Source organism: Hirundo rustica, chromosome 5 (assembly GCF_015227805.2).
Source record: "Hirundo rustica isolate bHirRus1 chromosome 5, bHirRus1.pri.v3, whole genome shotgun sequence".
NCBI lineage: Eukaryota > Metazoa > Chordata > Aves > Passeriformes > Hirundinidae > Hirundo > Hirundo rustica.
In genome coordinates this window covers 47,842,949-47,861,241 of record NC_053454.1, presented here as the reverse complement: position 1 = coordinate 47,861,241, position 18,293 = coordinate 47,842,949, and the positions used below count along the sequence as shown (strand labels likewise).

General features: G+C 39.3%; 1 protein-coding gene across 1 annotated transcript in view; it reads right to left on the bottom strand.

The window, feature by feature from the left end:
* Nucleotides 1-5,596: 5,596 nt before the first annotated feature.
* The window catches only part of GALNTL6 (polypeptide N-acetylgalactosaminyltransferase like 6), a 443,050-nt gene continuing 430,353 nt past the window's right edge, over nucleotides 5,597-18,293 (bottom strand). Inside the window, exons 11-12 of the mRNA XM_040065326.2 lie at nucleotides 15,902-16,051; nucleotides 5,597-10,035 (exon numbers count right to left, since the gene is read on the bottom strand). Of these exons, the coding sequence (XP_039921260.1) occupies nucleotides 9,868-10,035; nucleotides 15,902-16,051 (318 nt within the window). The 3' untranslated portion in view covers nucleotides 5,597-9,867. The remainder of the gene's footprint in view (nucleotides 10,036-15,901; nucleotides 16,052-18,293) is intronic.

The following is an 18,293-nucleotide window of genomic DNA, read 5'->3' as shown; positions in this document are numbered from 1 at the left end:
ATTGATCTTGATGTATCTAAACTACTTTATTGTTCTTTCAATAATAATAATTCTTTGTTTCTGGTTGTTCTCTTGCCAAGGGTCATGCCTGTAATGTTAATGACTGCAGTCTCTTTAGGGACTTGATAGAAGTTTATGTTATTCATCAAAGGCCCCTCATTTAAAATTTGTTTTGGTGTTATAATCACCGGTTCATGGGAAGATATTTACCAAGGTTTATTCAATAGAACTGCCTGTAAGGAATTAGTCCCAAACAGTTTAAGTGGAAAGGTTAGGTAGAAAATCACATTTTTTTCCCCTGATTGGGCTGTCTTCAGTTTGCATTTGACTACAGTATCCTTTAAGCTCTCTAGACAAGGAGGAGTCACATTTTCAATCCACGTTTATAGTTCTCTTAGTTTGCTAGATTTGATGTACAGGGTCTTTGTAAGCAATGTTCACTTTAACTTCTCCCTCACAAATAAATAAAAATTACATTGTGTCCCCTTAAATCCTACCACAACTCTGCCACATGCAGCAGATGTCAGGGATGGATTTAATCAACAATATTTGATTAGAAGGTTTTAGGATAGATGTACAGCACTGAAGAACTGAAGTGTATGGGTACACATAAAATTAAGTTATAGGACTTAAAGAGACACAAATTTTAAAAAAGAAAAATAATTCCTTTAAAGATAAATAATATGTAATAATCAACTCTTTCTTCCTTAGTCTTTGAAGATGATTGGCTACTACTGTTCTTATATGTGACTCCTAAACTTTTACAGTTAATCCTCTAAATGAAGGTGATGTATTTTATGTCTTATCAGTTGTAGGTAGAAGAAAGACTAGTGGTGCTAGGAATTTCTTGGGATTTTTTTTGTTGCTTTGTGGGTGGTTCTCTTCTGGTGTGGAAGCGGGACAAAAAAATCTTGACTTACATGACTTTTCACTGGAATCAAGTCCTCACAAACTTTTTCAATGCTTCCTTACTTGCCACTTGAGGACTACTATGTGTACACAAGGGTTTTGTCCTCACTTCTTTATTTCTCTTATTTCGGTGGCCATTCAAGACGTGATTTACGGCACTGCCAGAGCTAACGGTGCTCTTTGTTAAAGGAGAAGACTTTGTTTTCTCCTTCTGCTGATATTACACAGTTGGCATGGCCGGAGCTGCAGGAACGGGAGCAGCAATATGGCCCTGGGCAGCCCTGCAGCTGGTTGGGTTTGTCTGGTTCTTCACCCACCCGACACAGCAGGTTATTTTAGCAGCAGGAGATGTACAACAAACTGAAAAATTTCTGCTGTCGCTTCTGAGAGGTATTTATTCATTCAGATCATGGTAACTTTTGAAACTGCTGTTTAGCAATCTTTTACTTTGTATTCTGTAACGTAATACATCCAAATATAAAATAGGACAGGTGTACAATTTTTATTACATAGTTCAGCTTCTTACCACTCCAGAAATTTACAGGCATGTGCTCTCTGTAAATCCTTTAAGCACGTCCTGAAAACATTATTTTAATGCATCAGTAAGCTGGTCATTTTCTACAGCTATTGTTTAATAACATCTAAGCCAACTATCTCAGACTAGTCAGCACAGAAGTGTATGCTTTCATTTTACTTATTATAATGTATATATTACTAATTGCAGTCTATTGTATAATACTTCAAATGCACACACCTGAAAATATTTTCCCCATTTTTTAAGAGAGCTATATTTTCTAAATCACAATAACCAAATATTTTGATCTTGTTTCACAGAAAATTAGACCACTCCATCTTACTTATTGATTGATCTCTACTAGCTGCTTATCAGCCCAGCTCATTATTGGCTGTCTTGCCTACTGGGACATTGGACAGGGGTTACACAAAAGTTGTCTCCAGTTCTTCTTGGCCCTTTATATATAGTTTATAATAGTTGAATTGCCGGGAAATGTTTTGTCCTGAATATTGTTTAACAGCAAGTGAAGGCTGTAATTCCAGACTCTCAGAAAAGTGAGAGAAATGGATATTTTGCAGGATACCTGCAGGAAAGTGTGTTTAATCACAGAGATGCCTGGGAAACATTCTGATCATCAGAAAGACTAGTTGATAAAGTAGAAGCACCTCAAAGGCTCAGGAAGGGCCACATATTTCTATTTTGCTACCTAGCACTGGTTAATCATGTGTGTGTGTGTGTGTGGACTGGACTGCTGTGAGGTCTTGGGAGATGTGCAATGAACCACATTACCTGGAAAGCTGGGAAATGTCAAGCTACTTCAATCAACAGAGTCTGAGGTGGAAAACTGCAGGTCAGGCCAAAGTTGCCAGGAAAACAACTGTGCAGAACAATCTCCAACTCCAAAAGAAAAGGTTTATATAGCCATGTTGCAGATTTGTATGAAAAACTGGCTGCAGAGGCCTGATGCATCACTATTCTTTCAGGTGTAGATTACCATGTTTTGAAGTAGAGCAGTAGCTGCAATTTGGAGGCTGATATGACAGGAATAAAGTTGAACAAATCACAGAATGGTTTGGGTTGGAAGGGACATCAAAGATCTTCTCATTCCAACTCCCCTGCTGTGAGCAGGGACACCTTCCCTTAGACCAGGTTGTTCAAAGCCCCATTCAACCTGGCCTTCAACACTTCCAGGGATGGGGCATCCACAGCTTCTCTGGGCAACCGATTCCAGTACCTCACCATCCTCACAGTAAAGAATTTAGCCCCCTCTTTTCCAGGCTAGACAATCCCAATTCTCTCAGCCTTTCCTCGCAGGAGAGGTGTTCCATCCCTCTAATTAACTTGGTGATCCTGCTCCGCACTCGCTCCAACAGGTTGATGTCCTTCCTGTGCTGGGGCCCCAGAGCTGGATGTTGCACTGCAGGTGAGGTCTCACCAGAGCACAGAGGCAGAATCTCCTCCCTGGCCTTGCTGCTTTTGGTGCAGCCCAGGACATGTTTGGCTTTCTGGGCTGTGAGTGCACATGGCCAGGTCCATTTAGGGAGGCTTGTTTTCCTTTTGTGTGAAACCCCCATTCCTTGGCTGACAATCCTTTGGACAGTGCATTTGTACAGTCTTTACACTGGTACTCTGGTTTCCTAGGAACTTGTTTAGTGAAAGGACAGGGTATAACTTTTATCCATATGTTCCAGTGACAAATAAACTCTGGAGGTGCATAAAGACATACAGGAAACCAGTGAAAGGATTCCCTTCTAGTAGGAAGGAAAAGATCATGTTTTACTGCCATCTCTGCAATTGTTGCTCTGATAATGGGAATCATTATAGATATTGATTTTGCTGACAAGCTGGGGAATAAACTAGAGCCCTGTAAATCTGTAAGCAAAAGGCTGCACATTGGACAATCTCTGTCTTTTTGCAAATAAAGCCTCTGACTCTCTGCAGCTTGACTAGAGGTTAACCTGTATCATGCACTCATCATAGATTAGACACCCACTTCAGACTTGGAATAATGCCTTCAGTTAAAGTTGTTATAACCCCTTGGTGACTTATATTAAAAAAAACACTTTTAAAAATAATTCTACTCAGTTTCTTGTATCCATATTAGCTCAACAGTGACAATCAAAAGTTAAAAACTTGAAGTCAAGAAGCTAATCTGCTTCTAAACATTTGTACCAAGTATATCCTCTGAGTAAGATGCTTCCTGTTCTTACATACTCCACTCTCTGGGGAGCACTGAATTTTGAAAATGGATGAGAAAGTAGATCACCAATGCAATTTTTTTTCCTCAAGGATGTTTGTCTCTCTCTGCTATGAGCTATAACTCTTCCACAGAGAGAATCTGTAGTGAGGCTGGCCCATAATGACAGAACTTCCCCCTTCTCAGGTGCCTTTCTCTTCCCCATTCCTCTGCTAGAACAAGCCAGGTACCCCGAGGCAGAAAAGTCTTGAGGCTCTGCCAAGTCAAGATCAAAGCACCTCCTATCCTGAGGAAGGGACCTGCAACAGCAGAAACATCTTCTAAATGTAAGCCCTTGCAAAAGGGCTTGATTGTCTCTGAGTTCCTGAATATTTGTGATGGAAATAAACATGCAAACCCTGCTATGAAGAGGTACCCAAAATTCTCAGTGGCTGACCCTTGTAGGTTATACTTCCTTCTTATACCTTCTTATATAGGAATTAAACCTGATTCCTACTTTTTCCATTTTACCACCTATTTTCTCTCTCCTCTCTCAATTAAACTGCCAACTCCTAATCTCACCATTTGGCCTTTCTCCTCCTTCAAAGCTCACAATTCTTGATCTCCTTAATCTGGGATCATTACCACCAATCACTCCTTTAGGCAAGTGAAATCTTTTTTTCACAGAGGGATGCCAGAGGCCTACAGATCTTTTGGGCTGATAATATTGCTTTAGTTCTGGTGCCAGTTGGGGTTTTTGACTAAACTGTGCTTAGTGGTATCTTTTGCTGATCAGATGCTCCAGAGTGATCAGCAGAAATTTGCTTGGACTGTGCTTCCTTCCAGATTGAATCATTTAGTGGGGAGATCAAGGATTAAGTTAATTAAATCAACTAATACTTTGACAGTGTTAGGGATCCTGTTAAGATTAAGGAGGACTAAGGTTAATGAGGACCTAATTTTCCTTTTCTATGTCTCAGTATCTTTAAGATAGTACGACTCATCAGACTTGCCTCACTGCAGCTCCCCACACATTCTGTACACTGTCCATATTTATCTCAATGTCTCATTCACCGCCTTCTCTAAAATGGATAGTTCTGAGGTTTTCTACATCTTTTACTGAGTACAAGCTTTTCTGCTGGCCCACTTTGCTAGGCTCTTTCTCATTCATCTATTCCCTGAAGCACCTACCAAACTGGCTGCACAAAATAGACAAACTTCTCTTTGTGTCTATTTAACCTAGTGGACAGTACTGTGGTAAACACGTCTTTAGGTAACCACAAATTATTATTGTTTTAACCCACGTCCTTCTTCCTCTGTTGTCTGCATTGTTTTCATAAGGCCCACTGAAGCACCTACTGTACTGCCAGGTCCTGTGAAAAAGAAAAAAATACTAAGATAACAGAAACCTTAGAAACAAGGAAAATCTTAAGGCATACCAGATTGCAATGTTTGAATGCAATTTTTTCAAAAGCTCTTCCTAGATTTTTTTCCCCTCTGGCACCACGCTGTCCAAATGCTAGTAACATGAGTTTCAGAAGTCCTGCCCCAGGAGTAGTACCACTGATATTAATGATGCACTTGAAAGAACAGAAAACCACTGCACAGAGCAAATGTATTTTCTGAATGCTCCTCAAGCTTTGGAAATGTGATGCATTTCTCTGAATTCCTCTAGCTAAACTTTCTCATTATTCGTTTTTACATATGTTTCTTACCTTTTAGATATTTTTTCATATGTTTGGATTTTCTTAAATCCACTGCATTCAGAATTATAACAAGGAAATATGAGCAGGGAAATATTTCAGGAGACTTAAGAACAGATTTATGTATTACAAGTGGTTAAAAAAAACCCCTGTCAGCAACTAGCCATGCAAATTCACTACATATTTTTAAAATTAAAAATCTTAAATAGAAAGCACTACACACTAAAGATTTAATAACTCTATTACTTATTCATCTAAAATTTTCCAGTTGAAAGATACTATCTTAGCAAATGCTTAGCGAAGTCTCTTGGTACACTAGACATAATAAGTATTTCTCACTGGGTTTTTATGTTATCTTTTGGTTTACATTTCCTAATTTTTTAAAGGCTTTTCAAAACTTTCAGACAGGGCAAGATCCTGAAAATGTTATGCAAAAGCACTCTTGGACCCTTGTGCTTTTTTTGAGGGAATAAGGAACATATTTGGGAGGGGGTTAAACAAAGGAATAAAATGAACATTATAATAATAGTGCCAGCTATAAAAATATTACTTCTGATCAGGTTGTGTTGTTTTCAAGGGCTTTGAAATTATTTTCCTAACAACCTCGATGGATTAAAAAAGAGAAATAAAACCATTATCATATTCCTTTTTCTTAACATACGTGCTGCGTTCTCTTGAAATGCACTGGGTTATCAGCATTACAGATGCTCTTTAGATAGCTAATGGATGCACCCCTGGTGCCAGCCACACTGAAAGCTTGCCAGTACTTTCTTTCTAAAATGCTCCATCTCCAATCCATCCAGGTAGGCTAAACCTCACTCAGTCCCTCGCAGGAGTTATCAGTAAAAATGCAAATGAATTATGATTATGATTTTTTTTAAAAAAAACAAAGGTAATACCCACTCCTGCAGAAGTGACACCTATCTACTAAATTTGGTCAAGCTACTTATACACGTTTCTTCTATGTGGCATAAAATTTCACTAAGGTCACTAGAGACATTGATGCCTGGTAAACTGCCAGTAATCAAAGGTTGTTAAGTGCTTGTCAGCTTCCTTTCAAGCTTAGTCTGTCTTTATTGTGAGACAAGACTTCGTTCAGCAGCTAGAGACCATTTATTCTTAAACAGATCACACTCAGGAAGAACGCTGTGTATCATTAAAATATCCATACTGTTGCAGAAACATTTGTTCTAAAGCAATTTCATTTTTCTGAAGTAGGACTGTGGCCAATGAAAAGTGAAGTCTTGTCATGTCTCTGCAACAAGGTTGCTCTCCCATACAAGAAAGGCTTTGTTTCCTAGCTCCCCCTCTCTCCTTTGAGCCCTCTCCCACTAGGCCTCTGTTTAGTTTAGATTCTAGAATATATGCAGGAAAAGATATGTTATTTAAGAATTTTAGTTGCACTTGGAGTTTATTTCAGTTTTTCCAGTTGCTCTCTCCAGTTGTAGTGGTTAACTGGCCACAAAAAAATACAAAACCCCCCAAAAAATGCAACCAACCAACCAACCAACAAAAAAGAAAGTCAGTTAACCCTAAATGGAAAATATTTAGGGTAGATGCTGATGAACTCTTAAAGATACAAATATCTTCTTTTCAGACATCTTGATTAAAGCCATATTTAATCAACTGAAAAAAACCTGAAGCAAGTCATTAGTTGGGGAAGTCAGTATAGCTCCACTGAAATTATGAGCCCACATTAGTTAATTCCATCTGTGCACTATATTTAAAATATTTTCATACTACCTGGTATTGAATGAAAATTCTGTGAAGAAATTTCATAGTCTTTTGAAGAAACGTGTTAAGAGTTAAATGCTCCTGGAGAAATATTAGAGGAAGATACATCTCTCCAATCTATCAAATTGTCCAGAAGTTTACTGGCTGGAAAAAATATGGTTGCAGGAAGAATTAAAGAAATTCTGAATGGTAAATTAGTAATGAAATACTCTTATCAGTGGAAACCTTTGGAGAACACCCAAGACAGACTTGAACTGAAAGGTAGCAATCATCATTTATTACTAATGAAACTTCTTGAAGAAGTCCTGTGCAAGGACTGTTCTCTTTCTCCACAACTAGTAGTCATATGGATTGCTTTCTGACAAGGGCTGCTGGAGTTCATAATTTGTGATCAGCTACAGGCAAGTGCAAGGCTTCCTTTGGCAGTGTAAGGTGCTGTGCAATATGACTCAACAAGGGCTTTGAAAGGCATAAAATTTCTCTGCCCTAAGAGCAGCCCAGTCCCCATCAGACATCTCAAGATCAGACCATCGAGATGCAGTCAGACACTGAAGGATATAACCCTACCAATCTGTTCTGGTTTAGCAATCCTCCTTTGCCTCTCTATTTTGAGCATATTGCACTGCTCCCAGAACTGACAGTTTGGGGCCAGTTACAATCAGCAGCTCAAGGGCTACATTTATATTTGAAGCAGCCATTTTCTTCTTTTCACAAACTCTCCTTCCTCATGATCAGGCTGCAAATAAATGATGCTGTGAGCACCCCATCTGGGAAAGCTGACAGTTTGCAGAGGCTAGGCTGATTCTGTGTACTGACAGCTAAACAAACATGAAATATCCTCATACTGGAACCTTACTTCTGTTCCTGAGCACGCTGTACCTTCAAATCAAATTTAAACAATACCTAAACAAGATCGCTTATTTGAAAATCATAAAATGACAACTCCATGGACACACCCCTTTAAATAATTTGAAAGATCTCTTCAGTAACTTGCAGCAATTGTTCAATATATTGGAAATTTCACAATTTCCCAAGTGCATGCATCCTGAATACTACAGGACATAATTCCCTTCCTAAAACTTTCATATGGCCTGAAACTACAAGATGCTGCCACAAAATAGCACACTGGTACTAGAACCATCCTCTGGACGCAATCAATGCCCTTTGTGCATAAACACAGCTTAAAGAGAAATAAACAAAACACAGTCACTCCACTCCCTTAAAACAGGGTAGATTGCACATCAATATTTTGGTTAGTCAGCCACCTCACCAACAATTAAAATAAGCAACTTAATTACAAATGTTATTTTTGGAACCTGAAAGGAGTTACAGCACAGAGGATGTGATCTACCTGCATTTATGGTGCTCTCATTTGTAAATTCATCTTTCAAGCAAACCCCACATATTTACTTGGTAAAAATTTATACTCACTCTTACCTTGAACAATCTCAAAGTTATCAGTCATGTTCCACACATCAGTATGAACTGAGAAGAATGATAGGCACCCTCCCTAAAATGTTTTAGAGGCCTCTCCCTCCAATAGCTTAATAGATGTGACGGACCCATCATGATCATCAGTGTGATGGAAGTCTGTTACTCTGAATGGTGCCTGTGCCTAAAGTACCAAAAAATTGTAATGTGTGACTTGCTTGGACTTGTTTCCTCCCTCATGACATCTACAATACCATCCACTTGCTCACTCTGGAAAGTTCACATGATTTCCACCACAGATTTCAAAAACTCCAAAACCACCCAACTGATTTCCTGCCAATTTTTCTCTCCACTCCTCTGTGTCAGGAGCACTGCAAGATCTTTTAAGCTGCACTGCAGGGAGTCAACATGCTTTTAGGTGACGGCAGCATACCAGTATTAATTTGACTAACCTAGTTTAGCATGCAGTATGCAATTATTTCCCACTCTCCTCCTGATTTTTTCCCCAGCCTATTTTCAGTTTAATTTATATGTTGGTAAAGATTCTACCTTTAAAAAAGACAGACAGTCCACAAGCCTTTCATTATGCTGCAGCTGCTGCTGTTATATTTGTCACTAAAGAAAAAATCTCACCTTATGTGACAATGGGATTTGAATCACAATTGCTAAATATATCATATATATAAATTTGATTGCTTTGCTTTATTTTTCCTGAAGGGGGAAAATGTGAGGGCAAAACCATACAGTTTATTTCATGCTTCACTACAGTGTAATTCTAGACCCTAAGATTTCTACCATTCCTATTTTGGTAATGAATGGAATGTGAAAGGGAGGTATTTGAAATTAATTGCAGCAGTTCTGAGGGTTAAACCTGCTTAACCCAACCTTTTATTAAAAGAATGTCAACAGAACATATATCTTGTCTAGGGAGTGCTGGGACATCATTATTCTTCTACCAGCATGTTTAATTCTAAAACCTGGGATTTCTTCAGGTTCCTGTAGGTGTCATGCACACCATAAACCCATCCCAAATCATAGCATCTGTTCTGAGCTACTCACTACAGCAGGATTTGACCTGAGAAACTCTAGAGTTTTGTTTCACTTTATTAACTTGGAGTACTTTTAAACAGTTTTTAAACAAAGTTTTTCCCTTGACCAGCAAGGGAATTTTCATCCTGAAGTTCTCAGCAGCATCCGGTGAGGCTCTTGGCCAAGTTCTCCAGACACTGTATATCCACAAGGACAGCCTGCTGGCTCTTGCTGGGGCATTTTCTTAATCCTCAGAACAGATTTCCTGGATCTAGGAAATTTAATTCCTGACTCCTTTGACCCAGATGCTGGCAAAATTGTAGTCTGCAGTCTGTACGTAAATAGGTATGTTCATTTTTTCTTTTTTCCTTCTAGGAACTGGCCTTGCTGTTAAATTTTTCTAAAACAGTCATATTAATATGTTCAAAAATCCACTGTTGAGTTTCAGATAAAGGATCACATCTGTTCATGAAAATCTTCTTCTCAGCTGGGTTGCAATCTATGCAGCTGCTGCTTACCGGATGGAACAAAGTTTTGTCCTACAGGAACGAAAAAAAATAGAATTAAGTAGCAAATGCCAAATCATTAGAAGTGTTCTAATTTTACAGAACATGGATTAAAACAGCCCTGTTTGAAATGATTTTGTGGTCTCTGTGCACTAACCCTGTGTAATAACAACAGCTATTCTTAGAAAGCTGTAGAGAATGGAGTATTTTCTTCCCTTGGGCTATTATCCTTTATGAAAGTGGGGATTCAAGAAAGAAGGAGGTATCATTTGGTCCCTGACAAACAACTGCATAATGTAATGAAAAAAATATATTGTCTTTTAATAACTTTGCATACCATGTATTTGCTTGGAGCCCATTTAAATGTCTGAACCTGAAAAATGGATTTGTTTGGGGTTTTTTTAGAGAAGTCTTGTTCTTGGCAGTGTTGTGTTTCTGGGCAGGGGGAGATGTAAAATCTTCAACTTGATGAAGATATTAAAAATGAATCATTAAGTGAAGTGGGGGACAGATGGACACAGGATTGACGTTCTCATCCCATTCAATGCCTGTGGCCTCGCTAACACCAGCCACCGAAATGCGCTCTCTCTCCTAATAAGATGGAAATCCTAACACTGATTTAGCTCCATATGGAGATTTTGGGAGGGTAAGCGTGGATTAAGTTGCTTTAATAAGCATATTGACGATGATTAGTTTTATTAATTTTATTTCACAAAACAGGAGTGAATATTAAGTAACCTGATGTGAATCTTTGTGAAAGCAGAAGCTACTCAGTGGAGCAGGTGGTGAGTTGGGAAGTTGCAATATACTTAGTTCATGTAAGCGAGTGTTTTGAGAAAGACAGATGTGGGAGTCATTAGATGGTTTGAAGGTTTCTACAGACTATACTGCATCTGTTGAAATAAATCTCAGATTACTCCTGGTAAACCACACTCAGGCTTTTCCCCTCCATGCCGATAATGCCCTGACAGTATTTTAATACTAATCCAGGATGTGCCTGCTTGCCCAGTTTGTGAGAGGGAAAAAATAATCTACCTGTCAAATTGCAATTGATTAAAAACTCACACAAGTACTCTGGGTGCTGAGCAACAATCATAAAAAACTCTCTTTAAAAATACCCCACATTCAAAAAAAAAAGTATGAAAACAAACAGAGAGAGCATCTATTTAAAACCGCTTTGAAAAATTAAGTTGGTTTTCCTGCTTAATTTAGGAAAGATTAAATTAATTGATTTGTGGTTTTGTGAAAAAATGGTAAAGTACAACGCCTCTTTTTAAAATCAATATATGCAACAAAGAACCAAGTCAAAAATACCTTGTGCTCTGGCTGAGCGGGATGGTGTTACATCTGCCTTTCACACTGTTTTACCTTCAGCACAGGCCTTTCTCCAAAACCAGTGGGTGAACACACCCCCCCACCAGACTGAAATTCAGAGGGATGCCATCAAAGCTGACAGGCACAAACCAATTGAGTAGAGGCCTTTCTCTCATGTTCTACAAGAAGAGCAGGCAGGATACTTCAGCTTGCAAGAAGGGGGAACTGTACTGTGTACAAGGGGCTACTGTGTCCCTGCTAGGATGAGGCGGGCCTGCAAGAACTGCCAGGCACCCTATGGGGCGGTGCAGGCACCCATCTGCACCTTGCCAGCTCCTCTTGTACGAGTAAGAGCTTGATGTAGTGGCACTGCCCAAAATCAGGACATGGTGGCTGTGCCACAGCCACGCTGCCTGATGGGGGACCTTGAAGGAAGGGGGCATATGGTTTTCTTTGCAGTATAGCTGGGCATGAGGGCCAGCCGAGCTATTAGGAAGCCGAAGCTGGAACACTAGAAGCTTTAATAAGATAGCCGGTACAAGAAGAAAGAAAACAGATTCAGCACAAAAAGCTTGCTATGAAAAACACTCCAGCCTTTCCAGAAAGCTGGCAGTCTTTCTTATAGAAATATCACAGGCAGGAAACTTTTGAGTGAAGCATTATTGGTGCTTTTATTTAGAGAGTCTGGTTATTAGGAAAGAAGAATGTCTTTTAAGAATAGGGACAGAGTTACCACTCTGGCAAAACTTCAGGCTGACTTAGATATAAAGGCCTATTAATTTATCATCTCAGGCTTATGCTGATTTAAGGTCAAAGTCTGGTGGTCTTCCACTGGATTTCAGTGGAAACAGGCTCAGGACTTTAAGGGGTAACAGTTGCGTGCATCCCAGAGAAGAGCTTTACAAGCGAAATGCATAAATTCCTCTTTACACCGATATTGAGAAACCACAAGTGTTCTTGTAGAGACAATTCTAACATCTGAAAACAGCAGAATAATTTTTTTTTTTTCTTTCTGCATGAAGGCAAGCCTGAAGATTATTTGCAGAAGGAGAAACGCCTCCATACAATAATTGGTCTCAACAGTTCAGGGTGGTTGGTAATGACACACAGAGCCTTTCATTTCTTATAGGTCACTGCTGTAACTATGGCCAATGTCAAGAGCAACGGGAAGTCATTATCAGCTGGTGGCTGTGGTAGTTTATCTGAAATTAGTTGGTAGTTCTAGTGCAGTTTCAGCAGGACTGATGTCCATATGACAAAAGCCACTATGACATGTCTTTGTCTGTCTGAGTACCTCCCATGTGACGAGTGAACTGACTCTTGCAGTTCGTCTCTTCAGCTGTCAGGAGACTATGAGGAAACCCCTGTCTTCTGGGCACAGTTTTTGATGCTGTCAGTCTAGCACCTATCATAATAACTAAGCTCAGGGTAAAATTATCATATAATGAAATTGATTTTGCACAATTGTTTCTTTTTAGAGACCTACTAAATCAGCCCTCTCTTGGATACTTCTACTCTACAAATAGCAGTAGAGGGCCTGTGGCACATAAATTGAATCATACTTTATCAGAATCAGTGCACTACTTGTCAGCCCAGGATGATGCTATAATTGAAAACCAGAGGTGTATTCCTTCACTATAAGGAACATAAATATGTAGGCTCTGCTCATCATTGGCTCTGGCATGCTTAGGACTATCAGAGTCAAAGAAATGGCTTTAGCTTGGGAAGCTAAAGCCATTTTCCCAAATAATTACAGATTATTTACATTTATCTATCTAATATCTTACATTGCTCCGATATGGTGCCAATATTTTTTTTGTCCTGGCATTACTCACATTCTTCTATTTACAACCCACAGCAATGTTTGCAGTAGTTCTTGGATTTATTCTGCTCCATTGCTTCTTACAGGGTTTTCTCAAAGGTATACTTGGCTGTAGACCAGTATTTCAGACTGGTCCTAAGAAAATTGATTACTTAATATTGCAGACTTATGAGACTTTCAAATAGCTGCCCAGATGTAGTTTAAGCAGTATGGGAGTAAGAACAGTTTTTTGACACATGTTTATTAGTGGTAGTTTTGGCTTCATTTATCCAAAAAGAATGTGGTTTGCACGCTCTGAGACTGTACTGCAATGAGTAGCAAAGCACATGTAATGGGGATAGGCTGTAAATTTTTTCCAGAAGAGCACTCCTTACCCAAAGTAAAACATTAATGTATTCTACTTGCCACTAAAATATTTAAGCTGTTTTTATTCTTCAGGATCCAGAACCAGGTTGTTAGGATTTCTATGATATAAGAGTATGGAATCTGAAAATAGAGCCTGGCTTCAAATTGCATTTGCAGCACTTTGTAATCACTTCACAGCTGTAACTTTTTATCAGTGGCTCAAGGATGCAAATGATCATGAGAAGAGACTCATCTTTAAATGAATAAAAACCTCTTATCTTCTAGTTTTATAGGCATGATATGACAGCATGCTAAGAAATGCTTCATATTAGGCATCAGACATTGACAAGCGAGGTCATTTCTGCTAAAGCATGAGAGGAATTTTTGGCAGGCTGGATACATGACCTGTAGGAAGCTACAGTGTCTATAAGTGGTGCAGAGAACAGAAGACAGTGGCTGACCTGCACTCTGTTTTTTAAAAGGAAACACTTTTTCTTAATCACATTATTATTCTTGTTTATTTAGGGCGCAGATTCAACAGCATACCATTCCCTAGGTAAAGGGCTCTAGTACAGATCAGTTTTTTGTTTTGTAGGGAGGAAAACACTAAAAGTTCTATTGCCAAGGTGCTTTCAAAGCTGGAAAAGGATTATGTCACATATAAGGTTTTTGGAGTTGTAGCTGTACTTCCAGAAATCTCTAATACAAATCTGCCTTTATCTGAGGATACAGTCTACAGGAAACATCAAAAAATACTTACTGTGTAGCAAAGTAAAACTAAACTAAAAGAAAACCATGTATATATAGTTCTGTTATTCCAATGCAGTTTCTAAACTTGAAGGTTTATGCAAATTGACCACCTTGCTGTCAGGTTGGGATTACAGTTAAGAATGTGTCAGTACTTCCACCATAACAAAACTTTGTGGTGTTTCTTGCTGAGATGGAAATGCCTGTCTCGCACTGAGAATTTTTTAGGAGCCCTGTCAGCCTTCTGGAAATTAAAAATGAAGCTGAGAATTCAATAAAACTTACACTGTATATTTTTTCCAAATGTCTTTTTTTTAGGCAGCTGCTATATTCTGTCCTCATCAAAGGTGACGAGCCTTACAGAGGGTAGCTCCAGACCTGCATTTTGTCTGATGAACTGGCTATATTAAGCAACAATGAAGTGCTAAAGGTAAGAACGCTTTTTGATTTGCAGCTTGGGTAGGCAAAAAGATAAATTGGAAGGTTTTTGAAGCAAGAAGGGATTATTACAGCATTGTAAAGTCAGATAGGCAGCAATACAACCGCCAAAAATTATATCCTCTAAATATCTGCCCCATAAATTCTATCTTTCTTACAAGCAATACCTCAGCTTCAAAAGGATTACATTTCTGGAAAATCTTTTGGTGGACCTTGATTTGCAACACAAATAAGTTAAAAAGGCACAAGTTAATAAGTAGGCACTCACAAAAAAGCAACAGGAGAAACCTATTTTTAATGGTTCTGAATTTTTTCTGAATTAATTTCCTACTGTATATATTTTCGAACCATGAAACTATTGAGGTTTATCTGGCAAAGACCAATTCCTGGTATTTTGGCCTCAGCTTAAACAAGGTGAAGGGCAAGGCACAATGGTCAAAGAAAACTGAAGCATGTGTGAGAGAAGTCCTCAGCACTTCAGAGAAATCCTTATCCTGAATGGAACATAGAGCTTATTAGCAAAATCTTTAATCAAGGCAACTTGCTGATAAACCATTAAAAAACCCTAACGACAACAACAATAACAAATCATTACCAACATAACAAAGCATTACCAGGACTTTCTACCATAACTGAAGCTCTGACAGTTTCTAGCTTGACCTCCTGTTTCCAGTGATTTATAAAAATAGGCTGAAATTCAGCAGATCAAAGTAATGTCTAAGCTGCTTATCTTTAGTTTATAAACTCCTGCCTCCTTTGGGCTTACAGCAGTGCTTTTAATATTGGGTGGGGGTTTTTTTTGTTTTGATTATTTTTGTTTGCTTGGTTTGGTTTTTTTTGGAGGGAGATTTTTCTGCCACTTATAATCTTTAAAATGTAGTAAAGTACATTTAACTCATGAGCAGCGTGTCTTGCTGCTGTCACATTGGATGAAAATATTTCCAACAGTGCCTCCGTTAAAATGACACAAGCATCTTGAAGCGCCAGAATGGTAAAACACCTTTCAGGGAACAGATCCAATATAGCCACTCTCTGAGCTGGATCAGATCCATTTTCATTTAAATTTGACCTAAATATCTGAATGCTCAAAAGGAAGATATTCTAGAGATATCCACAATTTAAATTGGAATAGGATGCGGTGGGTTTTAAACCACAACTTCTTTGATGCGAAAGCACAAGCCTGTGCTGAATACAGACTCAAGAACCTCTGAGATGCCCCACAGTGACTCTGACCTTCCTATAGCTCCAGTACTGGTTTCCCTTCATCCCGTGACAGTCATACAGTGTGACAGGGCTACTGTGCGAGATGGCATCGAAGCAGAACTTCCTGGTGTGAAGTGGCTCCCCAGGGCGGATGTCTTCTCTCCAACCAAAGGTGAAGAGCTGGGAAAGCAATCAGACAATACAATGACATATTATTAGTGAAGAACGTTTAAAATAGCGCACAAAGCTTAATGCAGATTCCCTTTTCACACACTCCAGACGCTGGTTGAACGAGGTCCTGCCTGTGTACGATTCAGTGATGCCAGCTGCCTTAATTAAAGTGCATCAGTGGCCATGTAGAATATACCCCAAGAAGGCACAATCCCAATGTCAGGGAAAGAAAAAGACTCCAGTGACACAGTACTGCAGAGAGGAGAGGGGATATGCTGTATTGAAGCCTTTAGGTACCCCAGTTAAAGCAGCACCTGTCTGCACTAGGATTTCAGCTACCTAGGACTCACAAAGCCATCACCAGTGACGTTCCTTTCGCATTCATTTGGGTCTGAACAAGCTGCCCAGAGAGATCTTCCCATCACAGCCTCTTTCCTGCGTTTAATGAGCAGTTTCCTTCTGTTTATAGGGGACACTGTTATCACAGCCTCTCTCAACTGCCTTTTTTCCCCAAACAACACATGCTAAATGATCTTCATCTTTCTACTGTGAAACCTGTGAGCTACAGGCAGCTTGTCAAACCCCTTTTTCTCACTGCCTGAGAGGAGTCACGGAGGGTCACAGTTAATAGAGGAATCCTTCTCAATTAGACACCAGCTGCCTGAAGTGATGCTGTGACACTGCAGTCTTTCAATCATCAGATGAAGGTGACAGGTCTGACAGCATCAAATTTAAAGACGTGGAGTGCATTTTCCTTTCCATGGACCAATCCTTGCAGAAAAGAGGTTGCAGGCTGTAAATTACTACCTAGAAGCTCTGTCAAGAGCTGTAAGGTTCTTTTTCTTTTTTTTTTTTTTTCCCTTTTTTGAGTGAGCGCTATTCTTCAGCTTTCTGCATGACTTTTGATTTGCCATAGAAAAAAAACCCAAAAAAACCCCGTAACACTGAGAAAGTAAAGCTCTCTTTAAATGAGCAAACTTTGCCAGCAGAAACTGTTCAGCTGAGATGGTTCACGTGGAACTGCATGCAGGCTCGTTATCCAGAGAAGCAGCTCCCCATACTGAGTTCAGACTGTCTCCAACACCTCATCTCAGCTTCCTTTTGGCCCTTATCTTGCATCCCGCTCCTCCAGTGTGTACATTCCCTGATAAAACCAGCTCTAAATTGAAGTTCAATAAATATCATGTGGGTCTGATCCTGAACAATTCTGTAGTGGTTCCCAGGTTTTAACCTCTTCATTGCTAGTTACCTTCTTTCCATGGTCTTCCTAAAAGAAATACCTCTTAAAACTACTGCATCTTCAATGCTGTACCATCCTCTGAATATCACATTTGAAAGCTGTTACTGTCTCTCTTGGCTTGTAGGCCCTAAATACAAGAATTTATCTGAATATTTACTTTTTCTTTCCTGTGTCTTATGGTAAGACCTTGTTCTCTCTGTTAGCTGCTGTTAGTCCCTATTTGCATCTGCATTATGGTTTTCTAGAGTGTTTTCTTAATCTGTCTCTGTGACCTGCTTACTTCTTCCATCTCCCAGAGTGCATTTTACATTTATCTGCAGTAAGATGCAGTTTTCAAAGCAATTTCTGCTTTTCAAAAGGTTAAATCTTTTTCCACTTTTATCCATGTTTCTTTGAAGCATCATCATGGACTCCCTACAATAACTTACCGTTTCACAAGCAAAGACAGAAGTAAGATTTGGTACAGAAAAAAACTACGCTGCTGTTTCTTCAGGGAAAAGGAAGCCTGAGACAATTTTCCTTTATCGAAAAGCCAGCAATAGACATTTTCTTCATTTTATCCTTTACCTTTCCAGAGACATGTAATAAACCTAGACTTCAAAGTGATGAATAACAAATACCTAGAGGAATGGGTGTGAACAGTGCTTCTGTGATATTCTCACTCTCATTGCTTACTACTACTGCAGAGAAAGATCCTATTTCAGGACAATCCTCATCTTTCCCAGTGGGTGGCTCGCTGTGTTTCTCATTCTGTGCATGAGTGGTGAGCTGAGGGACCAATTCTTGCTGCTCTCTGGACCTTGGCCTGATGACTACTGCCCCACTGAATGCATCAGTACACCTGAAAGAGCTCAAGCCAGCCTTTAAATCAGATCATACTGATCCAGACTATCCCTTTGCTCTTTCCAATCCTCTGTGGTTTCTGAAGACAGCCAGGGCTCTGTCCTGTTTACAGGTCAAGATATAATAACAGCAGGGGGGTTTTATTCCCTTCCACTGAAAACCAGGATC